At 35.0% G+C, this 21237-nt stretch overlaps 1 protein-coding gene across 3 annotated transcripts; it reads right to left on the bottom strand.

Annotated features, from left to right (window-relative positions):
* Window positions 1–308: 308 nt before the first annotated feature.
* Window positions 309–21060, bottom strand: LOC306984436 (uncharacterized protein). Of its 3 annotated transcripts, XM_079585798.1 has the most exons (13): window positions 20775–21060; window positions 17377–17432; window positions 17194–17297; window positions 17037–17111; window positions 14916–15059; window positions 14684–14761; window positions 14025–14176; window positions 13881–13935; window positions 13719–13796; window positions 13503–13605; window positions 8819–12289; window positions 7044–7314; window positions 309–1488 (listed from the first exon to the last, which is right to left on the bottom strand). In XM_079585798.1, exons 1-12 carry the CDS (start codon window positions 20867–20869, stop codon window positions 7064–7066), a joined length of 4662 nt encoding a protein of 1553 aa, XP_079441924.1. In that variant the 5' UTR covers window positions 20870–21060; the 3' UTR covers window positions 309–1488; window positions 7044–7063. The 3 variants fall into 3 exon arrangements, with proteins under 3 accessions (XP_079441924.1, XP_079441923.1, XP_079441925.1); XM_079585797.1 differs by lacking the exon at window positions 309–1488 and having other exon boundaries at window positions 4796–7314; XM_079585799.1 differs by lacking the exons at window positions 309–1488; window positions 20775–21060 and adding an exon at window positions 20029–20207 and having other exon boundaries at window positions 4796–7314.
* Window positions 21061–21237: the final 177 nt, after the last annotated feature.

The raw sequence follows: 21237 nt of genomic DNA on the forward strand, positions 1-21237 counted from the left end.
CAAAGCATTTCAAATATGTTATCGAAAGGTTCTCATAATTGTCAGATTAACGGAATTGTGACAAGATCTGTTTTCAAAGCCTGAATACCAATGAATTTTAGAATGCCAGTGGTGGATTTATACCTGCATCAACATTACAGTACTTGTAGTGAAAGTTTCATTGGATTCGATTTTTCTCTATAGCAATATGCTTATAATACCTAAGAGAACTTTGTAAAGTTTGCACTATTGCTCTAATCTGTTTGTTAAATGGTGTGATTTAATTTCCGTATCAGTCATATGAACAGCTGACACAATGACTCAGAAAACAGATTCATTTCATGTATTCTTTTGGATAGAGATATCCATAAACAAACAGATCAATCGCCTCGCACAACATATTTAGACACCTTGTTCCAAGTCGTTTTTGGCTGATGGTTGCAGAGAAATCCTCATAGGAAATAAAATCAAATTCAAGAACCATTATTCAGTAACAACATAGTTCATTAAGAGGAAAATATAATAATAAATACAAATATATGCTCTGAAACTATACATAACCTACAGTGGAGATTTTTAAGTTCTTTCTAGTGAACTTTTTTTTTTCAGTTAAAAGTTACATCAGCCATTTGAGTGAAAAGCTGATTAGAAAACAGGAATTTCTGATGGCTTAGTATAGGCTGTTTGTATGTCCTTTTGCTTCAATCGAGTTTTTCAGCTGCGCTGGTTCGTGGAGTCTGAAATAATGCGGGTTGACGACAGGTTTAACAGAATCAAATATCATTTATCGCCAACCTCGTAGTTTGTAAGGCTGTCTGTAAAGGTTTATCAGTTACCATAAAAATGTTTTTGTTTTTACTTCCTGGCCTGTTTTTTTGCACTATTACAGCAGCACTAATGTTGACACACTGTAAAAAAAAATAGTTCACGTAATTTAGTTAATGCAATGAAGAAGATTGGTTTAATAAACAGAAACTCAAAATATTATGTTATCTTCACACATTAGTTATCGAAGTTGATTTGACAAAAGATAAAAAGTTACAGTTACAGTGCACGGACAAAACCTGATGATCACTTTCTCTAGCAGAATTTGAGAAATATGTCTTAGAACGCTTTATTTCGATGGTCCACTTTAGACATTCTTACTAACTATAAGTACCGGTAACTTTGCAACTATGTCAATGAACTCTGATTAGAGTATTTGTAGACTGTCTGCTTAATATCAGCTAACACTGCCAACTTACATCACATCAGGGATGGCATTAGGGTGAGTAACATTTTTAGGTGAACTATCCCTTTAAAACTGGTCTGAGACTTTTAGACCCCATTGCATATCAAGTGCATTTGTGGACACAGTTCTGAACATGTGCTACTTTCATACAGTATATTGCAGTATTGTGAACATATGAGAATAATTGCAAGTATATCACTGAAAGGTGATCGGCTGAGAGAAACATATATTGGTCATCTGTCTCTTCTATGATTCGTGCACAGTCCCCATGGTGTCTGCTGCATGAAAGAGATGGAGAGAACCATGATCAGTTGCAAAAATGATATATGACTAGGTGGATGTTGAACCACATGAAAAAAATATGCAATGGATAAATGTTTTTTTTTTTTCCACAATGGATTACATTACAACACAAGCTAAAGAATAAGAAACAAGACATGTCAAGTAAAAGACTATAGATAAAAGTGGAAAAACAACATGTACATGTCAATGTGCATTAATATGGATTTGGTCAACAGAACAAGCTTATAAACTTGTTTGCCAAGTACATTTCCCGTAAGTCAGAGGAACACACACACACACACACACTCACACACACAGTTTTTTTCATATGGTTTATTTAGCACAGGATTGTTTCATGGTATTTTATGTAAGTCTTTGTATAAAATGTTCACTTGAGCTGTTTTTAACCACTGGACTCATTTTTATGAATATACACCACAGATGAAAAGTTTGGGTTCTGTAATATATTTGATAATATATTTTAATATATTGTAATATATTTTTATATATATATCTTATGCTCACCAAAGCTGCATTGTTTTAATAAAAATTACAGTAAAAAGATAATATTGTGAAATATAAAAATGTTTCTTTGTTAATGTTTTGAATTGTCATTTATTCCTGCAAAGCTGAATTTTCGGCATCATTCCTCCAGTCTTCAGTGTCACGTGATCATTCAGAAATCATTCTATGTTCATTTGCTGCTCAAGAAACAATTATTGTTATCAATTCTAAAAAAAATTGAGGAAAATGTTTACTGTATTTGCTACATTCCAAGATACATTTGTAGAAATTAAATTTGTTTGTATTAACACAAAGGACTGGGTGTTGCATAAGACCATTAATGCATCTGACAATGCCTTCCCTGTCACTGACATCTTAGAAATGTTACTATTCAAGTTCAGGGCTATAGTTAGAAGAGCACATTTGCAATAAGAGCATTCGTTTCCGTAGATTTTTGATGTTTGGCAGAAACTGCCTTAAATATTTCATACTGATACTAAACTAAAAATGCACACCTAATCCCTGAAATTTTTTTAAGTATTATTATTTGTAATTTGCGATCATTTACAATTATTTTGAATTCACTATTGATCGAACACAATAGCAATGATTGACCTGTGCACTTATAAACGCACAACAGTATATATGTCTTTTTTTCATTTTAAATCTGTTATGGCAGAGCTGAATTTTCAGCATCATTACTGCAGTCTTCACATGATCCTTTTTTAGGGACGTAGTTTTTGTAGCGTTGAAGTTTAGGTATTGTAAGAGATGTAGAATATGAGCATGCAGAATAAGGCATTCATATGTGCTTTATAAGTACTAAAAACAGGCAATATCCTAGTAATATGTATGCTAAGCAACTAGTTAATAGCGAGAATTTATTTTAAGTCTATTCTTTTTAAAGATTTAGTTTTTAGTTTTAATAAATTTACACTCTAAAAATTGCTGATTTGTTTTAACCCAAATGTGGGTCAAATATGGACAAACCCAGCCGTTGGGTTAAATTTTTAAATTAAAAATGTTAACCCAACGCTTGGGTTCGTCCATATTTGACCCAAATTTGGGTTAAAACAACCCAACATTTTTTAGAGTGTAGTTTTAGTTATTTTACTATGAAAAATTAGAAACTACCTGAAATGTTTAATAATATATATATATATATATATATATATATATATATTTTTTTTTTTTATATATTATTATTTTTTTTTTTATTTTTTTTTATGTCAAGTAACGAAAATGTTTTTTAGTTTCGGTTAATGATAATAACATAAACCGGTTTAATATACAGTGGTTTGCACTGTAGATTTAACAAAAGTTCCACTTTGCTACAACAAAATAACTTATCATTCACTGCTAACCAATAGTAAGTCGACTAATATTTCAGTTCCTCAATAAATATAGTGTCACAGCGACATCAGTCTGTCTTACATGTCATGCACCCATAGGGTTACCTTGGCTTCTCTTTTAATTTTTTATTTGCATAAACATTCTTGTCTGCTGGCAGCATTTGTTCTTAAGGAGGGGGGCGTTCTGACTGTCAGGTTTATTTTGAAAGCAGCAATGATTTGAATGAAAACATGGATCTCGCTAAGCAAGGTCTCATCAAACATTTAGCAGCCAGAGGTGTGGCCAACTCCACACGCCACAGCGCTAACGCCTTAGTCTGAGATTGCTTGCACTCAAAGCATGAATAACCTTAATGGGTATGATTGACATTTTAGTAAACAATTTCTGTATGCACACAGAAAAACAAAGACATCTAGATATACTGTTTGGGTCGATGAGATTTTTTAGGGGCCCATTATATACTATTTTATAAAGGTAAGGGATGGCCGGGGCTAGAATTCTGTTTTTTAATAAATGCCAGCACAGGGAAGTTGTCACAATTTTAATTGGGGCACGTTGTCACAAGTTGTAAAGGGATAGTTCACTTTAAAATGAAAATTCTGTCATCATATACTCACCCTCAAGTTGTTTCAAACCTGTATGAATTTCTTTCTTCTGCTGAACACAAAGGAAGATATTTTGAAAAATGTCAGTAACAAAACAGTTACCAGGTCCCATTGACTTCCATAGTATTTTTTTTCCTACTATTGAAGTCAATGGGACCTGGTAACTGTTTGGTTACTGACATTTTTCAAAATATCTTCCTTTGTGTTCAGCAGAAGAAAGAAATTCATACAGGTTTGAAACAACTTGAGGGGTCACTTGAGTAGCTCCTAGTGACAAAATTCTAAGAACATTTGTCTTAAAATTAAATAAAAAAACCCTAGTAAAGAAAAAAGTAATTCAGAAAGCATCTTAACCCTTAAAAGAGGTCTTAAGGTCAAAATTGTTAGGAGTACGGACGAGGACTTTTAAGAGGCTTAAGAGTTTCTTTAGCAGAGGAGAAAATGACAGAAAGACGAAGAGGGAGAAGAAATGTGTTGCAGACAGTGAGTTAATAAGACGCTATAGATTAGATGGTGCAGGGATCATGTTTGTGACAGATCTTATAGAGACACGCTAACATCTCCAACACAGCGCAGAAATGCCATAGCGCCAGAAATTAAAGTATCACTACATTAAGATATTTGGCAACTGGGATTTGGGTCTGTCACGACCTTCTGTAAGCAGTGATCACACAAACAATTACAGAACCTCTTATTGTGTCGCAGTTCACAATAATGAATTTATTATTAACCGCTATAAGCTCCCACGTCTGCTTCTTGCCCCGTGCTGTGACACCCGGCCCGCATTTTCCTGTTCATCCACTAACTGGGCTAACAGTAAGTAAACACTGTTCCTCTCATTGGGCTTTCTCATCCTTCTTGTTTTTTATTGCATGTTTGCTACATTAAAACCAACATTCAAACCGTCACTTAAATAGACAGCAATCAGTGTAACTGGAAAGAGTGGAACAATTTTTACATTGTAAGCCAATCAAATGCCTTATAGTAAACTAACAGTATAAAAAAAAAAAAAAAAAAAAAAAGGATTTATATACATATATATATAATGTGTGTTTGTGTGTGCGTGCGTGCGTGTGTGTGAGTAGACCCTATACTTAAAATCGCTCTTTTTTTTCCCCCCTTCTTGGACAACCAACCAATCACAGTCTTCAAAAGATTGTGTCATACATAGCATTGTGTCAGCCCCGCCTCCTCACTAAGATGAAAGTTTTTGTCTTTTCCTTGCTCAGAGTTGCTCTCAGATTGGTCTTGAGCTAAGACTCCAACGTAGAAGTTTTTAAGCTAAATTAGAAGTTTTCTGAGAGGATTCTTAGAATCTTTAAGAATACGTGCCCTGATCTTTAATAAGGCTCTCAAAACGTTAGCACAAAAACATTATTTAAACATCACTCATGGAAGGTTTTTTCTACAACGTTTGAGTTGGGCGTTCGTCTAACATTTTTTTTAAATGTTGCTACTTGTTTCAGAATGTTCCGAAAACATTAAAAAGTAACATTCTCATAATGCTTGCAAACTCATAAAATGTAATGATTCCTTACTGTTCAGATAACCCAAGAACTTTTAAAAAACTGGACATTTAAAATTCTGAAATATTTTTTTCATAACTTAGTTGGGTACATACTACATCAAACATATTTTAGAGTTTTGTGGCTTTTATGCACGTAAGCTTTTAATGCTACTTCTTAATATACTTTTAGCAGACACATGCATTTAACATTCATGCATTCGGCAGACGCTTTTAAGCGACTTAAATTGCATTTCAAGATACACATTTTACATTCTTATCAGTACTTGCTTTCCCTGGGAATTTAGAATGACATGTTTACATACATTGTTTACGAACAATGAGCAATATATGTTTACAGCATTAACCTTTGTTAATGTTAGTTAATAAAAATGTTCATGTTAGTTCACAGTGCCGTAACTTATGCTAACAGATACAACTTCTGATCGTATACAAATACATGCTGTATAGTAAATGTTGAGATTAACATTAGCTAATGTAATAAATATGGTATAAGTATTGTTCAATGATAGTTCATATTAATCAATGTAGTTAACCAATATTAAAAAAAAAAACATATTGTGCTTATAAGTTATAAGTGTTACCGAATTCACAATCTTTCTCTAACACGGAAGAGTTATACATAACACTTAACCACAACAGCAGAAAACCGGTATGTTGTTACATGCAATCTCTAATATTTTTGGCAGGAGAAGGAGAATTTATGCTGTGAAGAGAGGTAAGGATACCGATGTAACAGTTAAAGCATTTGCACTCGGTGTACCTGAAAAATATGTCTCCTCTTTGTCTGTTTCTGATTGACATCTCATCTATCCCAGAGTCCTTTGCTGTTCATGGGTCACTGCGAAAGTGTACTTTTTTCTGTTTGTTTGATAAGAGATTAATTTAAGGTTGAGGTGTACACTAAGTAGACTTTTTGTAAAAAATGATAGTGTTATATTTCCTTCCAGCAAGAGCACTTTTGAGATTTACAATTATAATTATCATGATAAGATTTTCTCTAAATCCCTAAATTGGGGTAATTATGTAGTATAGCTGTTATCGCATTCTAGGATATCACCATCTCATCTGAGACTTGGTACATGACAACGATGTACTAAAAATGGAAAAGTGTTTTTCACATACAGACGACATTGTCAAAACGATACCCGTTCACACGGATCTGCGAAAAACTATTGAAAACGCTGTATTATGCATGTCAGTGGTTGGCCATGTCACTTTGTAAATAAACTACGCGCCTAAAGACTGAACAAAATGACTTCACTGTTTACACAAATTAGTGTTTTTGTAGTTTACACAGAGACAATAACAGTAGCGTTTTAACAAAACTTTCACATTGAAACCTGTTTTTGAACGTTTTTAGTTTTTAGTTGAGAACGGTGTAGTGTAAACACCCCGTCAGAAAAACAACAACCTACCTGTACCTGGTGTGAAATAACAACAAATCTGCAATTAACACAGAATTACCTTCCACTCCTTGTGGTTTAATAATTAATGCCTATCCAAACCAGAAACAGCATTCTTTAATAGAATGATCTGTTCTGAGATTACAGCTCACGCCTACCAATTATCTCCAAATGTTCCTCATTTATCATCGGCCGTCTTATCATTCCTCGTGTCACTGGGTGTTTCCGTGATGGTTTTGCCATCCTGCAGACATTTGTGCTTTAAGTCTTCATTGTCGTGATCACGATCAGAATCGCATTTTAAGATCTGCTCCACTTCTGTGTCCCCGACAATGAGTGATGTAGCCTCCTCTCCCTCTTCAACATCACTTATGTCATTGGTCAGATCCAGCTGAGGAGTAACGCAATGCTTTAGGCCTATCGATGTGTCTGCAAAGTAACAAAACAAAGGTTACACTTCATTTCGATAGTCCATTTCTTGAAGTAGCTCTGCAACTGCATGTCAACTACCTCTCATTAGAGTATTAGTAGACTGTAGACTGTTACATTAGGTTTAGGTGTTAGGGATTGGGTTAGTAGAATAAGTTTTGCAGTAGAATATAGTTGCAAAGTTACTTATAGTTAAAAGCGTGTCTAAAGTGGACCATCAAGTGTTAGCACACACACAATTTTTTTTAAATCTCAGCAGAAATAAGCAAGAGGACTTGCTAAACTGTGACTACAGACATGGTTAAAAATGAATTGAGAAAATGTATATGTCATAAAAAATCAACCAAGACTGTATTTTACATTTCTTATTTAAACATAACATTTGTTTTATCATTTTGGTAACACTTAAGTTCATTAGTTTTAACTATCTTAGTAAATATGAACTAAGAATGAACAATATTCTTCAGCATTTATTAATCTTAAATAATATTAATTTCAACATTTACTAATACATTATTAAAATCAAAGGTTGTATTTGTTAACATTAGTTAATGCACTGTGAACTAACATGAACAAAGAATGAATAGCTGTATTTTTATGTTAATGTTAACAAAGATTAACAAATACCGTAACAGATGTTAGTTCATGTTAGTTAATACATTAACTAATGTTGAAACTTATTGTTAAGGGTTTTACCAGTATTTTTCTTTCAAAAAAATGTTTTGGCATAAAGCTCGTCTAAATTGGTACCTGCAAAACATCCTCATATTTGTCATATTTGGGAGAAAACTTTTGGCATCCTGTAGTGAAAGCAACTCTTTAACCCCGAAACATATTTTGAGTTTCAAGTCTAAATGAAAGTAAATTTTATCAGTTTTTTTATCTTTCTTTTCAAAACGATGAACATTTCTATCAATGTTGGCTGTCAAAAGCAAATGTTACTGAGAAAATTGAGTGTTTAAACAACTTTACATTATTTCACAGAATTATTTATTCAAACATGCAAAGTTCGGGTTTGGAAAAAGTCTCTTCTGCTCACCAAGGCTGCGTGTATTTGATCAAAAATATGATAGTAAAACCATAATATTGTGAAATATTATTACAATTTAAAACAGCTGTTTTAAAATAGCAAAATTTTCAGCATTCTACCCCAGTCTTCAGTGTCACATGATCCTTCAGAAATCATGCTAATATGCTGATTTGCTGCTCAAGAAACATTTCTTACTATCATTGTTGAAAACAGTTGCTTAATATTTTTCTGGAAACATCGTTTTCAGGATTATGAAATAGAAATGTTGTGTAAGGTTATGTTGAATGTCTTCACTGTGACTTTTGAAAAACGTAATGTGTCCTCCTTAAATAAAAGTATTACAAAATTTTACAGCCCCCAAACTTTTGAAGAGTGATGTAGCCTACATTACATAAGGCATATACAATAGTAAGTTACTTGATATTAAGATGTTGATTAAAGAACTGTATCTATCCAGTCCACCATTATCATTACCTGGGTCTTGGAGGAAATGACTGACAGGTACAAGCCCCTCCCTCTCGCCTGACCGTCCAATCCTGGCTTGATTCTCAGATATCGGTGATGTCTCGCAATCAATATTGTTCCCTTCAGCCGAACCATCGGTGCCGTCCACAATTTTAGCCTCTGCGTGAGTCTGTTCATCCGTCACTGTAACGTGTGTTCCTGTGTTAGGACCCCGTTCAGCAAACGTGGCGTCTGGGCTGTTTTTGGAGGAAGCTTGACAGTCAACAGATTCAGATGTCTTCTCTTTCATGTCATCAATGCTCAGGTTGGAAAGATCAGACTCAACCTGAATAGTTGGTAAGTTTGTTTGGTGTGAGGAGCTCATCTGTGCCTCATTTTTATCTTGAGTACTTGAAATACTTTCAGGAATAGATGCGTCATTGAATTGAGATGGTTCGGTTGCATGGGATTCTGGGAAGAGTTGTGAATGCTGGGAGAAAAGCGTATCAGCACTGGATTCTTCCGTCTGGATTAAAGGCGTGTTCATCTCTTCCTTCTCATTTCCATGGTCACTCTTGACCTGTTCAACAGCTTCTTCTGTAGCCTCATCCCTCTTTATAATCTCTGTATATGATTCTTCCTCCCTGAGCACAGTCACTTTCACTGCTCTGGCTACATCATCCACACGTGACATTCCTTTATTGTCTTGGATCTGTCGCTTTTCCATCATCCCACCTTGTCCTGCTTTTTCCCTTTCATGTTCTTCCATGATTTTCCCACATTCTTCTGTCATTTTCCAATTCAGTTCTTTGTGTTCTTCCAGACTTTCCCCAGTTTTACAATCTTGCTCTTTTTCTCTCATATATTCTAACATCATATTTGTATTTTGTATTTTTTCACTCTCCATAATTTCCCAATCCTGTTCTTCATCACCATGTGATTGTATAATGTTCAAATCTTGTACTTTTTCAATCTCATATTCTTCCTCATATATTTCAAATTTTTCCCCATTTTTTTCATTTTCTTGTCCACAGTCCCCCATAATTTTCACATATTGAATTTGTTCAGTTTCAAATACATGTTCTTCTATGATGTCTCCATCTTGTATTTTTTTTTGTACTTTGTCTTCTGTCATTTTCCAATCCTGCTTGTTTTCACTTTTGTGTTCTTCTGGACTTTTCCTGTCTTCATGTTTTACTACAATTTCCCCATCATCTTCATCCTCACGTTTTTCTACAATTTTCCCATCATCTTCATCCTCACGTTTTTCTAAAATTTTCCCATCTTGCTCATTTTCTTGCCCACATTCTTCCATCCTTTCCACATATTGCGTTTGCGCAGTCTCAAATACTTCCCTGCTTTTCCTGTCTTGTTCTATTTTACTGTCAAACGCCTCCACAATTATTCCATCTTGCTTTTTTCCTCTCATATGTTCTAACAGTATTTTTGCATTTTGTATTTTTTTACGGCCTAATTCATCAATAATTTTCCAATCCTGTTCTTTTTCAATGTCATGTTCCTCCATGATACTCCCATCTTGTATTTTGTCAACCTCAAGTTCTTCTATAATTTCCCCACCTTGTTCCTTTTCACTGGCATGTTCTTCCTCGCATTTCCTCACATCTAATTTTTTTCCATATTGCTTATTTTCTTGCCCACATTCTTCCATAATTTCCCCATATTTTTCAGCCTCAAAAGCTTCCATGGTTTTTCCATCTTGCTCGTTTTCTTCCATCATTTTTTCATTCTCGCATTCTTTCAAACTTTTCCCATCTTCCTCATGTTTTTCTGTAATTTCCCTATCTTGCTCTTTTTCTAATACACATTCTAATATAATTTTAGCATGTTGTATTTTTTCACTCTCTTCTTCCTCCATAATTTCCCCATCTTGTTCTTTTCCACACTCACGTTCTTCTAACTTTTTCCCATCTTGGTCTTTTCCACACTCACGTTCTTCCAACATTTGCCCATCTTCTTGTTTTCCACACTCACGTTCTTCTTTTCCACTTTCAAGTTCTTCCATTTTCCCATCTTCTTCTTTTCCACTCTCACGTTCTTCCATTTTCCCATCTTCTTCTTTTCCACTCTCACGTTCTTCCATTTTCCCATCTTCATCTTTTCCACTCTCACGTTCTTCCATTTTCCCATCTTCTTTTCCACACTCATGTTCTTCCAACATTTTCCCATCTTCTTTTCCACTCTCACGTTCTTCCATTTCCCCATCTTCTTCTTTTCCACTTTCACGTTTTTCCATTTTTCCATTTTCTTCTTTTCCACTCTCACGTTCTTCTAACATTTTCCCATCTTCTTCTTTTCCACTCCCACGTTCTTCTAACATTTTCCCATCTTCTTCTTTTCCATTCTCACGTTCTTCTAACATTTTCCCATCTTCTTCTTTTCCACTCTCACATTCTTCCAACATTTTCCCATCTTCTTCTTTTCCACTCTCACGTTCTCCCATTTTCCCATCTTGTTCTTTTCCACTCTCCCATTCTTCCAACATTTTCCCATCTTCTTCTTTTCCACTCACCCGTTCTTCCAACATTTTTCCATCTTCTTCTTTTCCACACTTACGTTCTTCCAACATTTTCCCATCTTTGTCTTTTCCACTCTCACGTTCTTCCAACATTTTCCCATCTTGTTCTTTTCCACTCTCACGTTTTTCCATCCTTTTACCATTAGATTCTTTTTCACTTTCATGTTTTCCCATAATCGTCCCATCATGTTCCTCCTCCTCTTTTTGACCTCCCTTCCCTTCTTCCTGACCCCTTCTCTCTCCATCCCTCCCTGGCACATATTTCCCCTCATCTTTAATCTCCCTTTCCTCATTCTTTTCCTCCACATCTTCCTCCTCAACCGTAGGTATAACCGATGCCCGAGCAGTGAAATCTCTCACCGGTTCCAGGTCTTTCAGCATTCGTGGGGCAACAGGCAGCGCAGGAAGCGGTCTGGCGGGGGGCTTAGCAGGTACCAACAGACTTGATGGAGGAAGAGATGACATAGGGGTATCTATGGGGTCGACAAGTGTCTCAGGCTGATTCACAACCAGTTCTGGTGAATTCTTAAATCCAGAGGGAGGTGGAGGAAACTCATCCACCATCTCTGATCCCTCGGTTATGAGCTGCTCAGCAGTTGAGGGAGGTGGATAAAAGACCAGACTATCTAGTATATCACCAATTGGAGTTTCTGTTTCAGATTCATTTGCATAAGTTGAAGGTGGTTGTTTTTCGAGGCGTGGCACGGGGCCAGCGGCAGTTACGGCATATGACTTTATCTTACTCGAGGACAGATTACTTTTGATAGATAACGTTGCACAATTCTGCAATGAGGAAGCTGCAGTGTTAGTGAAAAGAGTTGGGCTCTGGGATGTGGGAATCGACTGAAAGTAAGGAGATAACAATGATGATCTGTACGGGGATGCAGGTGGAGAAGAAGGTGATTCATTGAAACTGAAGACACTGTCCGTCTGACTGCGATGCAGTTGTCTATAGGGACCCCTGACTGCAAAAAATGAGAAAGAGATTTCAAAACAAATGGCACTAAAATATGAAAATTACAGTTACAAACCAAGCTAGATTACTGTCATTATAATCAACAAATCAGTAAACACATGGCAGACGTGACGCACATTCAGTTACCAAACACCCTGTTTTTATTTTTATCGTGCTGAATTTCTCTGTACAGTCACATCTGATTTAAAACATTTTATTTACAACTCAAATATGTCAATTGATTACTTTGAATTCACTATATATTTACCTAACTGGTAACACTTTACATTAAGTTTTAGTTTGTTAGTTAATACAATAATGATGAACTAAAATGTACAATTAATTTTTTATTGTTTTGTTTTGAAAGGCGTTCACCAAGTCTGCATTTATTTGATCAAAATACAGTAAACACTGTAATAAACGTTCTAGTTTAATACATTTTAAAATGCTAATTATTCCTGTGATGTCAAAACTGAATTTTCAGCATCATTAATACAGTCTTCAGTGTCAGATGAAACATTTCTTACTATTATCAATGTTGAAAACAGTTGTGCAGATTTTTGTGAAAACCCTGATACAATATTTTAGGATTCTTTGTTTTATAGAAAGTTTAAAAGAACACCATTTATTTGAAATTTTAATCTTTTGTAATAATGTAAAAATCTTACTGTCACTTTTGACCAATTGAATGCATCATTGATGAATAAAAGTATTAATTTCCTAAAAACATGCAAACTTTTAATCAGTAGTCTAGAAATACTGTATGTACACTGTAAAAAAAAGTTGCTGCCTTAAATTTTTAAGTGCAATCAACTTTCAGTCATTTCAACTTAAATTACATTAAACTGACTTTAAAAAAAATAGTTGAATCTTGTATAATTTGCTTAACTTATTTTTATGAGTTAAAGCAATGTTAAAACATATGTTGTCACAACTTACTGATCATATATCTTTTTACAGTGTAGAAACATTAACCTAGATTAATGTAGCAAATGTATTGTTCTGTGTCATTTCATAATAGCTAATACAATAACAATTTTATTGTTTTATTTATTTTATTAATTTTTAAAAATGCAAAAATAAATTACTTTGGATTTTAAAATAAGTTCTTTAAATGTAAGACATAATATATTTGTTTGTGGGCAGGTAGTGCAGTAGCGAAGTCGTTCTCGCCGTTCAAGTCAAAGGGAACACATGCCGGTTCACTTTGTATTACGCTTTACCTGGTGAGCTGGGACTGGAGGCTGTGTGGACACTTGTGGAGGACAGTTGTCTGAAAAACTCTCTCGTGTTTGCAACACGCTGAGACACTAGAACTGCTGCCTCCTGTTGGCCATAAACCGTATCACATCACAGCATTAAATTCACAGGCCACAATACAGTAGGCTATTTAAGGGAGGCGTTTAGTGGCAGGTTTAAGTTTGATTGACAGAACTCACCGAAGATTTTTCCTCTGATTCAGAGCGGAAATATCTAGCTCTCGTTTCCTCTTCTTCACGCTCCCTTTCCTGGTGCTCCTGTGATATAAATATATATATATTTATAAAATAGATTAACATTGAACATGTGCATGTAAACACACAGAAACACATTAATCATACCCATTTTAATTTCTCTTGTTTGTGGGCCTCTGCATCCATTTTGGCCTGTATTCTCCTAAAAAAAAAAAAAAAAAGAAGATTTTAAAAGTTCACTTTTGGCCCTCTGGGATTTTGTGCATGTATGTGGGGGAATGTTTGACTGACCTCTGCTCCTTTATTTTCTGTTCCTTTTCATTCAACCTCCTATCTCTCTCAATCGCCTCTCTCTTTTCTTGGAGCATTCGCTCTCTCTCTCTCTGCCTCCTGTCCTCTGCTGCCCTCCGCTGTTCCTCCTTTTTCCTTTCCTCCTCTTCTCTCTGTAAATAAATATAGTAAGAAACCGACCTCTGTTATTGTATTGCGTTATTTGTGTTTCGAAGATGAACAAAAGTGTTACGGATTTGGAACGACATGAGGGTGAATAACTAATGACAGAATATTTGGGTGAACTAGCCCTTTAAAATAAAAGAAACATTTATAGTAAAAAAGGAAATGTGTAAGTTCTGAAATCCAATAAAATAATGTGCCATGGGTTGATAATAAAAAGGAAGACGACAAAATATTCAACAACACAACTGTATTTCATTTCTATTATTATTATTTGTAACTTGTGATTTATTACCAGTTACACATAAAATGAGTGGTATCAGAATTTACTCCTGTGACATAACAATTTATTTATTTATTTTGTGTTGGTAATGTCAGGAAATTTGGAGATCTGGAGAGTTATTCTTTTCTTGCCATAACATTCATAATTGATAATATCAACCGTGTAAAGAATAATAGGCAACAATGAAAAAGAAATGTAAAATCTCACACCGTACCTCTGCTTGTGCCCAGAAAGAATCCCTCTGGATTCTCTGGATCTCTGCGGCTGCGATTGTTCGTTTGTAATTAGTGCCCTGTAAATGGTGAGGAGTCAGTTTGATTTGTTTGACCATTTTCCTGATTTTAATAGTTTAATTGCCTGACTGGCTATACTTTTCAAAACAACTTCATCACTCAGGATTCTTAAAGCCTTCCCTCTTGTGGTAAGAAATAGTCATGGTGTCATACCACAATGGCCTGTCTGTCTTCCATCCGGCGTCCGGGTCTCCCTCTCGGCCCCTTCGTGACCGCGGCAGCATTATAGGCCAGTGTACAGATCCTCTCTTCTGTGATTTCATCCAAAGTGTGGGCAGGAAGAAAGATGTGAACTTCCTGAAGCACCAGAAAGACAAAGATAGCAACATTTTATTTTAAACATATAATCCATCCTGACAAGAAAGACATGCAGTCTAACAAGACTTCTAAAAGAAAAAATCTAATTTAATATCTGCACGCTCACATGATCACGAAACAAGAACGACTATTATGTTCCCTAATTCGAATTATCTCTATATACGAATAAAGCTAAACAAAATGTGCAAAAAATTAAACAGCTTTTCACTGAGGCTGTAGGCTACCCTTAAAAGGAAACACTTTGTACCTTATCTACCCTTAAAAGGTGCAGTTTAGTACCTAAGGGTGCTTTCACATCTGTGGTTCGGTTCATTTGGTCCGGACCAAGGGAAAAAATATATACTTTGTTTGTAGCAGTTTTCAGGCGTTTTGGTTCCTTTTATTTCACACCACACTGATTGCTCTAGGTCCGAATCAATATGAAACGAACCAAAATGCAGTCACGTGACAACATCCACATCACTCGTTGGTCAGATGGGTCTTGAACGTATTTTCATAACTGCACTTCCATTGTCAGAATTAACGTGAGGGAAAATTCCGTCAAATAATTTATATATTTATTGCACAAGTCATACATATATAAATGTTTAATCATTCATTCATGACGTGCATGAACGAACAAAAAAAAGGAACAGGAAGAAGAAAATCTTATAATTCCTGTCGCTTATTTGTGCACATAAAAATAAAATAAATAAAAAACAGCTGCTTTATGAACTAATCAACCCCAATCCTCACCCCAAACACCAAACATTTTCAGTAATGCCTCTCTTTACACTTAATTATCATCATTTTAAGCATGCTAGTCATCATTTTTCTTGTAACATTCCTTTATTTTTTCCTTATACAATTTCTTAAATTTACAAACACTTTTGCAGCACTTCAGTTCATAGTCCAAAGTGTTCCACAATTTAATTCCGTAAATAGACAAACACTTCTGTTTTTGTGTAGGCCTAGTACGTGCAAAAAGAGTTTTAATGATATTGCCTTCTATGGCCATCTTCCTCTGATACAAAAAGTGAATACATTTTGTAAAACCATAGACAGAACTCTCTGCTTAGCTTTCCACATACAAATCAAAATCTTCAAATCAACCAAATCTTTGAATTTTAGGAGTCCAGAATTTACAAATAAACTATTAGTGTGTTATTAGAATCGATTCCAACAGAACTGACGGAAGTAAACAAAGAGGAGGAAAATCCGCCAGACAACACGCCGCTTTCGAGAAACGACTTCGTGGGCTGATTGTATCCCTGGTCACGGGCCACGGCAGCTGGTTTAATCAAAACATGCGCAGTTATTTGGCAGTTGGGTCTGTTCGAGGTCGGATGGATCACGTTCTCACCACAAACGAACCTCTCCAGAGTTTGTTTGAAAGCGTACCGAGACCACCTCGGTACGCTTCTTTGGTCCGCTTTTGGTGCGCACCCGAGTGCGATTGCTGCATTCACACCTGCACAAACGAACCGCACCAAGCGGGACTACGAACTGCGATTCAACCGAACTAAATGAGGCAGGTGTGAAAGCACCCGTAATCAATATTTAGTAATTCATTTAAAATAAAATTAACCTATAAAATGACTATGTTTACAGGTAAATGAGGTTTAAAGATAATAATTAACTCACCCTCAAGTTGTTCCAAACCTGTATAAGTTTCTTTATTCTGCTGAACACAAAACCCCATTGACTTCCATAGTTTTTTTTTCCATACTGTGGAAGTCAATAGGGCCCATCAACTGTCTGGTTACCCATATTCATCAAAATATCTTCTTTTGTGTTCAGCATAATAAAGAAACTCATACAGGTTTGGAACAACTTGAAGGTGAGAAAATGATAACAGAATTTTCATTCTTGGGAGAACTACCCCTTTAAAGGTTACTGCCCCAATGACAATAAAAGTACAATGTGTAAAAAATGTTTATATATTATATAATTACCATAATCCCTCCCCTCTTTTACCTTAAAGAAGTTCCTGATCGCTGGTAAATGACTCGCACACTCAGCTCTGCAGTACTCGTCCACTTCATTTCCTACCTGAGAGCCCACAAACACTGGTTAAAGGGGAATAAAGTAAAGTGTTTTACATTAAACAGAACTGTGTGGAGGATGAACTAACCCATAATATCATAACGATGCAGGGTTGAGCTGTGCCCACTCTGCACATCCCGTAAAGTGGCCGCATGGGGTGAAGTTTAGTCGACAATTCTTTCAATCCACCTACTATAAAAGAAATAGCATTAAAACAAGCTCCAAAACTTAAAACATTATTTAAAAGGCTTTCTGTGCAGTGTGCACTTACCTCCAGAATCAGCCAGTTTGAGTCGGTTCATTATTCCATCATAGGCAAATAAAGCCCTGTACACAGAAAATAAAACGGCCACAAGGAATATTAAGGTTTGTGTAATTTCATTAGGATGGATAACTCAATAACAGAGAATAATGTATTTTAAGTTCTCTGAAATTTAAGTCATATGAATGCTCTGCACTGATGTTTGAGTTTTGGTTATATCTGATATACTGTATATGATATATTGATAGATTTCGCTCTTTAGTGTGTAATGCAAAAGAAATGTCACAAAACTATCAGTACAGTATTGACTGTATTTACACTATACCGTTCAAAAGTTTTCAAAAGATTTTAGTAAGATAGCAAGATTTTACAGAAGTAACTTTATGCACACCATTTATTTGATTTTAAATACAGCAAAAAACAGTAATATTCCGATATATTTTTACAATTTAAAATAACTTTTTTCTATTTAAATATATTTTAAAATGCAATATAATCCTGTGATCAAAGCTGTATTTTCAGCATCATTACTCCAGTCTTCAGTGTCACATGATCCTTTAGAAATCATTCTGATATGCTAATTTGCTGCTCAAGAAACATTTATTATTATTATCAATGTTGAAAAAAAAATTCCCCCAAATTATTTGATGAATATACAATTTCAAAAGAACAGCACTTATATGAAATAGAAAGCTTTTGTAACATTATAAATGTCTTTATTGTCACTTTTAACCAATTTAATGCGTCCTTGCTGAATAAAAGTAGCCTATTCATTTCTTTAAAAAAAAAAAAAATCTTACTGATCCCAAACTTTTGAACAGTATGTTACAAACGCTTTCTATTAAAAACATTTAAAAATCAGAGCGATCTAAAACTTTGACCGGTAGTGTGTATATATTAGGCACAAATGGAATCATTTCCTTTAAATGACGCCCATAAACAGGACCCTTCTTGGATCCCCAGGGGCTTCTGTAAAACAAACCCAAGAAACAACAGGGCAGTTTTCCCACATTCTCACGACAACAATGTCGGAACATACAAACCTGAGTACTCCATTTAGAAATGACTCCATTTAAAATGATAAATTTAGACACTGGAGCCATTATTTTATCTTTCTTGGAAATCACAATGCCAAGTATGTCACAGCCATTCTCGAAAGCCTATGGATAATCACATAGACTGTTACATGTTTCAACTTCTAGGTGAATAGTTTGATGGCTTATGCAGATGTCTTGAGCTGAACTCCTTGACCGCATATAGACTCTGTCATGCATGTTATATCTAACTTTCATAAGACACGCGTTTAAACTGCTTGGGTGTTGTTATGTTATGTTACTATAAAAAAAACTGTTTTTTAAATATATTGACAGCATTTTATGATTTATGGAGTGTTAAAAAGAGATCCAAAAAATCCCCTCAGTAAAAAAATAAAACTTTCATGTCAACTAAATGAAATAAAAATGTCAAAAATGGCTTTATCCAATGTTCAAATTTGAGTTCTTGCCTCATTTGCATATTTCAACAAGAGTTCAGAAAGCTTGCAATACAAAACAATTGTCTTAATGTACTGTAGGCTAGTCATCTGGGGAAAGTGGTGATATCTATTAGTTAATAGTTATTACTTTTTACCTCATTCATCTGTAGTGTCTACTGTGGATGTGAACAATACATTATGCTTTACAGTAATATATAGGCCATACGTGAATTAAAGGGGGGGAAATGAAAGAGACAGGAAGGTTATTTAGATGCAGTGTCCTGCTTTTTCAGACTTCCGTGTTTAGACTAGTAGGCTACCTTGATAAGCCAACTGGCACTTTCTATCTCCGTTTACGTGCTTGAAGCCATTATTAATATTAACTTTGAATATCTGATTAATTGATACAGATACATAATGTAATACAGATCTGAACTACAAGATCAAATTACTAGGATATGGTTTGAATAACATCTTAATTTAACATCAAATCAAATGTGGCTGTATGAATGTCAGGAAAGAATTCCCAAAGGTTTCTCTTATCAGGAACAAACTGACTGAATAAAGTTCCATCATAAAAATAACAGAATTATACTTTTTTTAGCTCTCAAACAATAAAGTTCTTCCAGTGGCGACATATTTCTCCCTTTTAAAACGTTTCCTGTGACAACAGTAGCCAAAACAACAGGAACTGCTCCATGAATATGTCTGCATTTTAGCCCCCAGCATGGTCAAAAACAATCTCTCACACACATCATGTCTGAAGAAGACCCCCACACACACCTCCTTGATTCATCATGTCAGATTGTAGGATAGTTTGTCATACAGAGTGGTTTTGCAGATAAACATACTAATTAAGATAAGCAGGGGTATTTACGGAGGAAATTGGTCTGGGAGGGGGTTGTTTGGTCATTAAGATAAGACAGACATTTTGAAATATTGTATATTCCATCAGATGAAGACACCACAGCTAGTTTGGAGCCATATAGCAAAATGAAAACAACCACAAAAAACTTTAAGAAAGAAAAAACTAAGTCATGGGACACAAAAGTGCACTTTTTTGTGGAATGTGCCCTAATTATTTTAAATATGAGATGAAGAGTTGTCCTATTCATTTAAACGGGGTCGCCTGCACACGCACACACATTACAGCCATCTGTGGAATTGAACAGGCGCACATTATTTACCTTCTTTCCAAGGAATTTCAGCTTGAGCGTTGTGTTTTATGTTGTTGTCGGCGTTTATGAATAAGTAATGCATTTAACAGCTACATAGTAGCAACGGAAATTGTCTTTTGTTCAAGAGTCAGGAGTGTTCCAGTGACATACCGGCAAGCAGAGTGGCGCAGCGGAAGCGTGCTGGGCCCATAACCCAGAGGTCGATGGATCGAAACCATCCTCTGCTAAGACTTTTCGCTTTTGCAATTTAGGATATTATGCTTTGATTATATCATATTATTACGCATTTCATATTCGTTATAATTATTGTTGTTAGTTTAAATGCATGTCAGGGCCAGGGGTATTGTAATTTAAACTAAAACCAAAACACTTTCGATAGGCTACTTATTTTATTTCTCCTTGTTGTCAAAGCAACATTCCTCATTTTTATTTTATAGAGTAACTAAAACTATATAGATATATTTAAACAATAAATATATAATAAATATGACAAAAACATAAAACAAAATTAGCCTACTAAAACGGCCTACTAAAATTAAAATACAAAATAATTTAAAATATTTACAAACACTCAAAGTAACACTGATGTAGGCCTATTAGCTATTTCATTAGTAACATTAATGTTATATGGTCAGAAACATTTATTGGTATTTATTTTTTAGGATTGTGAAAACGTTTTTAATTTCAATCAACTTCACATGCACATGTAGGCTATGGATTTTTTTTTTTTAAACAAGCAAAAATTGTCATTATACCAGTTTGTTGACGATCGTGGATTCAGGATATCTTCTTTTGCCGTAAGTAGAGACAAACTGTATGTATCCAGATTTACTTCCCTCATTGATTTCATGGTGATGTTAGTTTTTTAATATTTCCAATCCTTAGATGCAGAACTTGACTACAATAACCTTTGCTCATACAACAGATCTCGTTATGGCAGCAGCTATATGTCCTCCTGAAAGATCAAAATAGCCAGCATTTGTCAATTGTGTGCAAACTCTTAGGAAGTTTGGGGGGGAAAAACATAAGCCACTCCTGCTCAGAATAGCGGTTTGCATTGTTTCAAAGGTTAACGACAGACAAATCCCACCCATTCAATTTAAATGAATAAAACAATTCTGAATTAATGATTTATTTTGCATTAACAATAAGTGACAAAAATAAAAACATGTTTTAATCTAATGTTTATGTAAGCATTTACGATCATGTAATCAATCT

Source organism: Phoxinus phoxinus, assembly GCF_949152265.1.
Source record: "Phoxinus phoxinus genome assembly, chromosome: 17".
Classification (NCBI taxonomy): Eukaryota; Metazoa; Chordata; class Actinopteri; order Cypriniformes; family Leuciscidae; genus Phoxinus; species Phoxinus phoxinus.